This window comes from Aquarana catesbeiana, linkage group LG09 (assembly GCF_042186555.1).
Source record: "Aquarana catesbeiana isolate 2022-GZ linkage group LG09, ASM4218655v1, whole genome shotgun sequence".
Classification (NCBI taxonomy): Eukaryota; Metazoa; Chordata; class Amphibia; order Anura; family Ranidae; genus Aquarana; species Aquarana catesbeiana.
Window position 1 is genome coordinate 75,522,356 of NC_133332.1, and position 10,609 is coordinate 75,532,964.

At 40.1% G+C, this 10,609-nt stretch overlaps 1 protein-coding gene across 1 annotated transcript in view; it reads left to right on the forward strand.

Annotated features, from left to right (window-relative positions):
* Nucleotides 1-4,763, forward strand: part of DLL3 (delta like canonical Notch ligand 3) — a 66,291-nt gene extending 61,528 nt beyond the window's left edge. The window contains exon 9 of the mRNA XM_073598795.1: nucleotides 2,264-4,763. Within this exon, the coding sequence (XP_073454896.1) occupies nucleotides 2,264-2,269 (6 nt within the window). The 3' untranslated portion in view covers nucleotides 2,270-4,763. The remainder of the gene's footprint in view (nucleotides 1-2,263) is intronic.
* Nucleotides 4,764-10,609: the final 5,846 nt, after the last annotated feature.

A 10,609-nucleotide genomic window follows, 5' to 3' on the forward strand; every position in this document is an offset into this window, starting at 1 on the left:
ATGGCATTATCTGACTGAATCCAGATTGCATGACCCTCCAGCAGAATGGTCCAACACTGCAAAGACAGCCAAATTGCCAGAAGCTCCAGAATGTTGATTGGAAAAAGATATTCTGCCAACAATCAAGTCCCCTGCAATGACAAGATGCCCAGGATGCTTCCCCACCCCAACACACCATAAAGTCTTGCATGACTTGCAGAGCAACCCCCCCCCCCCCCCCCCACACACACACACACTTATGAAACCAAAGAAGAGTTCAAAGACAGAATAGATTCTGGGAAAAAAGGGCAACAACATTCCAGACATCAGCAGCATCAGTAGGCAGAGCTGTTAGCACAGTGTGAGCTGGGGGCACCTGGTACAGCGGGATTGCCCCCCCCCCCCCCGTCTAGAATCAGCCATGTTGTGACTGCATGAAGGTAAGGCAACATATGGCTCATGGTTTACAGCAATTCCAGTCTCTTGCAAACTCTTCCTCCAGCATACCAAGGTACCGGCTTTCAATTAGAGAGCTAGAGGAAGTGTCAACAGATTTCCAATGTGGTAATCACAACGTTTGTATTCCATTAAGAACTGCAAATCTGCCCCAGTGACTGATTTCAAATTTGACAGCTGGTGCTGCAGAGAAGAACCCCTGCATGCTGTTTGGGGGAGGAGTGTTTTCAGGATGAGGGAGCCTGCTTGGCACCACAATACATGTTAAACCCTAAATATGGGTATGGTATGTAACTTGGTCTTACAAGTGGACCTGCCTTCAAAACTATTTTTGAGTTTTGATCTGGATAAAGGATGGCCTGTGGATGTGGTGTATATAGACTTTTCCAAAGCAATTGACACGACACCCATAAACTGTTAATACCCAAATAAGGTCTATTGGTGTTGACAATAGTATATATAGTATAAAACTGGTTACAGGGGCAGGTCCAGAGGGTGGTGATAAACAGTGTATTTTCTGAATGGTCTGGAATTATAAGTGGGGTACACCAGGGCTCTGTCCTGGGACCAATCCTGTTTAACTTGTTCATAAATGATATAGAGATTAGGATAAATAGTTCAATCTCAGTGCTAGGTAGGCCACTAACTTCACAACAGGATATAGCAACTTTACAGGAAGACCTTGATAAAATAGAGGGGTGGGCAAACACATGGCAAATGAGGTTCAATGTAGGGACATGTAAAGTAATGCACTTGGGGGCTAAAAATATGAAGGTATGCTATACACATGGGGGAGAACCTCTGAGGTAATCAAAGGATGGAAACAGATTTGGGAGTCCTATTTGAGAAAGACTCAGCATTAGCATGCAGTGCCAAGCTGCAGCAAGCAAGACCAGTAGAATATTAGCATGCATTAAAAAGGGTATTTACTCAGGAGATAAAACTATAATTCTAGCACTTTACACTTGAGGGCTAAAAATATGAAGGTATGCTATACACATGGGGGAGAACCTCTGAGGTAATCAAAGGATGGAAACAGATTTGGGAGTCCTATTTGAGAAAGACTCAGCATTAGCATGCAGTGCCAAGCTGCAGCAAGCAAGACCAGTAGAATATTAGCATGCATTAAAAAGGGTATTTACTCAGGAGATAAAACTATAATTCTAGCACTTTACAAACTCTGGTTTGGCCATATCTTAGGTATGCCGTCCAGTTCTGGTCACCAGTCCTCAGGAAAGATGTGATGGAATTGGAGAGGGTACAGAGAAGGACAAACAAACTAGTAAGGGGACTGGAGGACCTCAGTTATGAGGAACAATTACAAACAATAAATGAATTTGGAAAAAGAGACGCTTAAGAGGGGATATGATACCAATATACAAATATCCTAATAGTGATCCCAAGAGTGGGAGGAAACTATTTCGTCTCAAGTCACTCAATGGAGTTGGATGAGAAACGTTTCAACCTTAAATGGCGTAGAGGGGTTTTTACTGTTAGAGCAGTAAGGTTATGGAACTTCTTTCAACAATTGGTAGTTTCAGTGGGAAGTGTCACCAATAAAAAACAAAAACTTTAAGATGGACATCTTACTGAACACAAAATACAGGGAGGGATATAGGGAGTGGTAGAAACATACATCCACACACGTTGAACTAGAGGAACTGGAGTCTTTATTCAACCTTAATAACTATGACTATGAGTTTGTCAAACTTTTATTACATATATAACAGCTGTTGCTATGTTTTTTTTTATTAGCCTGCTTATTACTGCACATTACAAAATAAGTTGAACAAAGTCTTGCATTAATTCCTGTTCTCCCCTTCCTCAGGTCTAACACTCCTCTAACACAAGAACCCGACCTCTGTCTGTACAGCTCAAGGAAATACTACCTATCTCTTCACTTCCAGTAAACATTTATTTATTGAAATATTTTGGACATGTACATATTTAAATAGATGTATATATATTTTTATATTTAATATCTGCTCTGCTGCTAAAAATAGAACTGCAGTAAAAAAAGCTAATTTCATGATACCCCAAAGACAAGATTTTTAGTTGCAGACTCCATCTGCTGGACTTTGTAGAATAAAAAAAAGACACTTTTTGTTCTATGTAACGAGACTGTAAAAGAGACCAAAATGTCAAACGGTTCAAAAAATGAACACCACATCGTCTCCAGCTTTGGCAATTTGCATCAAAATAAGACTGATGGACCTTTGCTTTATTTATTCAGGAGGCGTCAAGCACATCAAGGGTGCTGGTTTTGATCCAAAGTGTTTTAATTTATAGACTGTATATATGTTTATAGCCTTCCTACCTTTGTAAAAAAAAAAAATTTAAAAACGGACTTATTAAATGTATATTTATGCTACCCTCAAAATGTTCTTTTTGTTATGTAGTCGTGTGCTTAGGAGGAGCTTGATTTGCTGTAGGTTAGTATGGAAAAAAAACATGTTTTTACTACAACTTAAGACAGAAGTACTCAAAAACAAATATCTACACACCCTTTTTTTCCTTTAAGTGTTTGTTACCCCAACATTTCATATTCCTGATATGTGCCTGCTGTACCATGTAAAAGTATACTGGTCTTTTTGTTGCTTTCTTTGTGTGAAATCCCTGGTGTTCCTGACAGTCCCTCTGCTTTCCTATTAAGAACTGACCACACCACGCAGGAGAGCACACTGTGGTCAGTTCTCTAGCTATGCTGGGTACTCAGTGTACTCTCCTCCAATGATTAGACTTGTCCTGACACCCCCACCCCCCCTGCACAGCCTTTCACTGGGAAGCTCAGTACACTGTTGCTTCTCCTCCCCCAGCTCTTATGCAGCTGTGAACAGAGAGAATGTGATCACTTATAAAAAAAAGGAAAAAAGGTGTTTATAATGTTTTTTGTATCTATACACAAATGTTTTGCCTTTTAAACTGAATGGGTTGTTTTACAAGGTGATCGTTTACAATCACTTTAAGTATTTCTTGTTGTTGTGAAATAATTTGTCAATCTAGACCATCTTTTGTCAACCAAAGTTCCATGGGACCCTAGGGTTCCTCTTGAGGTTGCTAAGGGTTCCTTTAGTTGATTAACCAGGTCCAATGCCACTTGGCAGAGCCAACGGCATCACACAGATGGGTTTTTTTTTAGCTGTCTGTAGGGGCGGCTTTATGACCATCACTGTAAGGGGGCATTCTTCCCACTGACCACCAATGTAAAGGGGAACTCTTCCCACTGACCACCAATGGATTTGTTTTAGCATGGGTTTTTTGAGACATGACAGTTATTTCAAGGGTTCTTCTTGGGTAAAAAGTTATTAAAGGCTGATTCAGACAATATGATTATCTGAAATTCCCTTTATATTTATTTGCCTTGCCTGCTCTGCTTACAATCCAACGGGCAGACGGGGACTTCACCAAAGAGAAAGCAAGAGTGATGCAGTTAGTAGAGTTGCAGACAATTTGGAATCCACCTTATGCTAGGCAGCCATATAGCACTGTATGGGTGAGGGAATCACAAGACTATCTACATTACTTTAAAAAACGGGTTCTTATTCTGGTTTTAGCTTTTTAACTTGTGCTGTCCTATAAAATATATGTCCAGGCTTATGTGAAAAACAATATCACTAAAGTAGAAAGATCTTTATTTTGTTTGACTTTAGATTTTCTCCCTCGCTATAATGGCAAACATTCGCATCGATCCTGTCAGTTTTACTGTGTAGAGATCATTTCCTTTTTCAAGGTGACAATTCTGTATAAATTCTTTTAAATGTCAAAACAGCAGCGTCACCTTTTGCTGAGTGCTGCCTCTACAGGAGTACAAGCCTGCACAGGGCATTGTAATGAAGCAGCCTATACCCAGCTTTGTCACCCCGGAGAAAACAGCTGGTATCTCCTACCAGGTCACACTCCTCCACACTGGTGAATAACAGTACCAGAGAGTACCTTGCCTATAGCAGTGGGAAGGGTGCAAGGGCTGCTGGGATTTAGAGTCCTATGTGATTAATGTCATCTACACCTGTTGTATTTTCCAAAGTGACAAGAAAAAGCATATTATTCGTCAGAAGACCACTAATAAACTTGCTAGAAAAAAGTTATTTGGGGTGCTATTCTGACACTTTTATTAACAGAATTGTCTTGCTTATATCGCTTGCTTTTACTGTGGCTCCTTCTTTTCCAAATACATTACATCTGATTTAAAGAGAACCTATCGCTGGTAAACTAGAGTTTTGTGCTCTGCCCATGCAAGAAACAAACATAACTCAGAAATACCTGACCTGTTTTATTTTTACTACTTTATGACAGTATCTATTTGCCACATACCTCGTTTTATTTATTTTATTCCAAGTGTTCACTAAAGTGTGCTTATTTATTAAAGGTATATTGTAATGTGTGTCTGTTTTTTTATTGCTTATGAACCTGATAATGTAAGTAAATGTTAATACATGCAATCACGAGTTATAGTGGGTCCATGATAACGTCAGGAGCTAGGCAGCCAATGAGCCTATTTTTTACTAGGTGAAAGAAGGGTGAGGGAGGCTTTGGGACTTTAAATATACCCCTAGTGTCACTTATGTATGATTTAATAGAACATACAAGTTAATAAAACACAATTTTATTAAATACAGTTTAAAACCATATCATAATAGACATTAGATACATCACAAAGACAAGCAACCTGTGTCCTTTCGACTGGTTGGGCCAAAGGATTGGACTATCATGTCTAACCTTTCGATATACAACAGAGCCTTTAGATCATTTTGACTGTCATTATCGTTGGGGGGGGGTGTAGATGATGTCCAAGTCTTTAGTATTGCCTTATGAGCAGCTAAAAGGCATAACATAGCCCACTCGGGGATGCAAAAGTTGCAAGGTGTTTCGGATATGTCAGATTTTTCAATGTAGCCAAATAGGCAAGTTTTATGTGTTTTGCAGAAAGGACACATCGAAAGGACACAGATTGCTTGTCTTTGTGATATAGCTAATGTCGATTATGATTTCTATGTGGTTTTAAACTGTATTTAATAAAGTCGTGTTTTATTAACTTATGTGTTCTGTTGAATCATACATAAGAGACACTAGGGGTATATTTAAAGTCCCAAAGCCTCCCTTACCTTTCCTTCACCATAAGGATGATACTCTGAGTAGCTCCATTAGTGTATGTTTAATCTATATTCCATTCCACACTCACCTTTCCCATTCAAATTATTTTTCATTAAGCTTTACAGCTTGTTGAGTTAATTGACACCTTAATCAACACTACATAGGCAGGAGAGTAACACCACTATTTTGCAACTGAAGCAGCACTGTCACTAAGTTAAAGAAATCCAAACAGTGCCAATCTATCAAAAGGTATATACTTACCTGTTCGACAGGTGACAAGTCCATTCTTAGCAGTCTTTCAGAACTATGGGAACTCACTGTTATCCAAAACTTCAGCTGCACAGGTGCCTCCCACTTGCAGTTGCATCACCATTGTGTCCTGTAGAGACAGCAGTTGGCGGAAGCAATGGGGGGACATGCTAACTGATGCACCCAGAAGTGTCGGATAGCAATGGTGCGCTTAGGTCTACAAGGGCGCTAAGAGTAGACCTGCTGCCTGACGGAGGGGCAAATATGCAGTTTCTTCTTTTACTTGTACTGTTCAGGTATTTTTTTTCCCACAATTTTGTTTTTTAATTAAGTTATGCATGTACAGTATCTTACAAAAGTATTTATACCCCTTGAAATTTTCTATATTTTCTCATGTTACATCCAAAAACGTAAATGTATTTTATTGGGGTTTTACACAAAGTGGCACATAATTGTGAAGTGGAAGGAAAATGATAAATGTTTTTCAAATTTTTGTTACAAATAAATATCTAAAAAGTGTGGCGTGCATTTGTATTCAGCCCCCTTTACTCCGATACCGAGACTAAAATCTAGTGGAACCAATTGCCTTCAGAAGTCACCTAATTAGTAAATAGAGTCCACCTGTTTGCAGTTCAATCTCAGTATAAATACAGCTGTTCTTTGAAGCCCTCAGGTTTGAGAACCTTCGTGAACAAACAACATCATGAAGGCCAAGAAACACACCAGACAGGTCAGGGATAAAGTTGTGGAGAAGTTTAAAGCAGGGTTAGGTTATAAAAAAATTTCCCAAGCTTTGAACATCTCACGGAGCACTGTTTAATCCATCATCCAAAAATGTAAAGAGTATGGCACAACTGCAAACCAACCAAGACATGGCCGTCCAATTAAAACTGACAGGCAGGGCAAGGGCAGCATTATTCAGAGAAGCAGCCAATAGGCCCATGGAAACTCTGGAGGAGCTGCAGAGATCCACAGCTCAGGTGGAAGAACCTGTCTACAGGATGAATATTAGTTTTGCACCCCTTAAATCTGGCCTTTATGGAAGAGTTGCAAGAAGAAAGCCATTGTTTAAAAAAGCCATAAGAAGTCCTGTTTGCAGTTCGTGAGAAGTCATGTGAGGGACACAACAAATGTGGAAGAAGGTGCTCTGGTCAGATGAGACCAAAATTGAACTTTTTGGCCTAAAAGGAAAACGCTATGTGTGGCAGAAAACTAACACTGCACATCACCCTGAACACACCATCCCCACCGTGAAACATGGTGGTGGCAGCATCATGTTGTGGAGATGCTTTTCTTCAGCAGGCATAGGGAAGCTGGTCAGAGTTGATGGGATGATGGATGGAGCCAAATATTGGGCAATCTTAGAAGAAAACCTGTTATAGTCTGCAAAAGACCTGAGACTGGGGTGGAAGTTCACCTTCCAGCAGGACAACGACCCAAAAGATACAGCCAGAACTACAATGGAATGGTTTAGATCAAAGCATATTCATGTGTTAGAATAGCCCAGTCAAAGTCCAGACCTAAATCCAATTGAGAATCTGTGGCAAGACTTGAAAATTGCTATTCACAGATGCTCTCAATCTCAATCTGACAGAGCTTGAGCTATTTTGCAAAGAATGGGCAAAACATCACTCTCTAGATGTGTAAAGCTGATAGTCACATACCCAAAAAGCCTTGCAGCTGTAATTTCAGTGAAAGGTGGTTCTACAAAGTATTGACTCAGGAGGCTGAATATAAATGCACGCCACACTTTTCACATATTTGTAAAAGATTTTGAAAAACGTTTATCATTTTCATTCCACTTTACAATGATGTGCAGATTTTATGTGTTGGTCTATCACATAAAATCACAATAAAATACATTCACGTTTTTGGTTGTAACATGACAAAATATGGAAAATGGCAAGGAGTGTGAATACTTTTTCAAGGCACTGGGTATTGGTAAGAAAAAAAGGTTCACAAAACCATACAGTGAGGGTCCAGGGGGGAGGAGGAAAAGGCAGATAACACATGTAGAGCACCAACAGATATTTACAAAGAACAATACATCTGATGCCCACTGTGATGTTCATTAGATACAGGTTATACAAGGTCTAAGTCGAGCAATAATGTGTACCTCAGGAGACCCAAAATGGGTGCAGAAAAGTCCCTCATCTATTTATGTGATGGTATCCTTGTCTCCCCCCAAGATGACAAATGAAGTGAGGTCAGAGCGATAAGGAAAAAACACCAAAAAAAAAAAAAAAAAAAGGGTTAGGAATAGCGAAGTAGAAGAGGGGAAGGGGATGTAGGAAGCCATAGGTCTCTACACAGGGCCTTATAACTTATCAGTCCTTATTTGAAGGTGCCTCCTCACCACCTGCCAAATGCCCTCTGAAAAATGATCTGATGCAGATTGCTTCTCAGAGGAGCAGCAAGGGCCTCACACATAAAGGGACGCGCCTTTATGTGTGATTTGATCTATCTGACCAAAGAGCCATAACTTCCCTTCTAATCAATTTAGATAGGATTCAAACAAACTGAGGCGATCGTCCGGGACGGAAAATCATCAACCGCTTTGCCTTATCCACAGCACTGAGATATTGAATGAGCAGTTTATGAGATTACAAGGTGGAAAACAGAGATGCGATCGATAATTCATGATCAAAAGTTATGACTGTATCTTAACTATTGATAAAAAAATCCACTTCCCCATGTGTGACATATCAGTCGAAAGAGTTGTCAATTATAGATTACATATTGGAAGATATCGATCAGAAAATCAAGCAATCTGATTACTGAAGTGTATGATGCACATCTTCTATGATTCACAATGAATCTGCTGTCTGAATTGGTTGAACGCGCAGAGCTGACAAAGCTGACAAAGGAGGCGTCAAAGCTGAAATAATAAAGAACTAGTGACAAAGAAAAGATGTGTCTTATACAATAATGCATGAACAGAATTGCAAATTCTTCAACATGAAAGAGTATATATGCTGAATATATTTCCACTGTACATTCAGCTGATTCCCTAGGGTTTAGGTTTCAAGGACACAGCTTTAAAAATAAAATATAACCTAAATTGTTCCCCACATCTGCCTAATGCATGTCCAGCTGCTTGCAGTCAATTATTCATTATATTAACATTCTGAACCTTTTGTGGAAAGTGCAGGGGATGGCAGCTGAACCCTTCAAAGAAAAGCAGCCTGGCTGAAGTTTTGTTTTGTGAAGAAAACCATCCCCAGCATCCCTCTGGTAATCCTGCTATTTAGGCAGAAGATTAGGGTCAGTGATGATGTACATCTACTGTAGTGCACATTTTTCAGACATCCTCATATGCCATGGTGTTTAAATTAGTGACTCAGCATTGCAGGCTAGCTACCTGTATCTACAGAACATGACTTGTTGGTGGGCCATAAGAATAGGTTTAGGACACACACAGACATTTTTTCTATGTTCAAAGACAAAGGCTGGAGGTTTTATTATCTTGCACAAACTACAGCCAGCTGTGCAAGCACTATCAGCAAGCTGGTCCAGTGCAATGAAATGCACCCAATGCTGAATAGAGTGCATTTAGGGCCTTTTCATAGGGTCATCTTCCATTCCGATCAGCAGGGGATCTGTCTGCTGATCCGAGCAGAGCGGGGCGGATGAAAGGTCCGTGTCCTCTCAGTTTATGCAGAGCGGACATGGACAGATCCTACCCTGCTCCATGGGCGGCCAAGTGTAAATGGTCTCTGCTGTTCATTTACACCCGGCTGCCTCTGATCCAGTCCACCCAAACACAAGAGGATGCAGTTCTCCTTTATTTTTTTAGCAAGCCTGATCAGACCCAGAGGTAGGCGGATGTAAACGGACACAAGTATGTTTACAACTGCCAGTCCATGCTGCAAAGTCCAGTTATAGGTGGGGCAGTGACCATTTGCTTGTACTGATTAAATTACATAGTGTCTGTAAAAGCAAAATATTTACAAACATTAGGTGGCGCTACACATCATATCCTCTCACAAAATATTTTTAAAGTAAAAAAAGTGACCAAATATCAAAAGCAAATCTAAGTAACATAAATGGTCCCAAAACATAAAGTGTCCGCTAAAATTCAACAATAGTGTCCATATATCTTCAATGATAAATATCAATCTTCATGTAATATCGAGTGTGTTACTCCTGCACCACCTAGTGTAGAAATATAGGGTGCTCTTAGGTGTATTTGTGATCTATATACAGTATCTCAGAAAAGTGAGTACACCCCTCACATTTTTGTAAATATTTTATTATTTTAAAATATTTTATTATATCTTTTCATGTGACAACACTGAAGAAATGACTCTTTGCCACAATGTAAAGTAGTAAGTGTACAGCTTGTATAACAGTGTAAATTTTCTGTCCCCTCAAAATAACTCAACACACAGACACTGATGTCTAAACCACTGGCAACGAAAGTGAGTACACCCCTAAGTGAAAATGTCCAAATTGGGCTCAAAGTGTCAATATTATGTGGCCATTATTTTCCAGCACTGCCTTAACCCTCTTGGGCATGGAGTTCACCAGAGCTTCACAGGTTTCCACTGAAGTCCTCTTCCACTCCCCCCATGACGACATCATGGAGCTGGTGGATGTTAGAGATCTTGCGCTCCGCCACCTTCCTTTTGAGGATGTCCCACAGATGCTCAATAGGGTTTAGGTCTGGAGACATTCTTGGCCAGTCCATCACCTTTACCCTCAGCTTCTTTACCAAGGCAGTGGTCATCTTGGAGGTGAGTTTGGGGGATCATGCTCTGCTTCAGTATGTCACAGTACATGTTGGCATTTATGGTTCCCTCAATGAACTGTAACTCCCCCAGTGCTGCCAGCA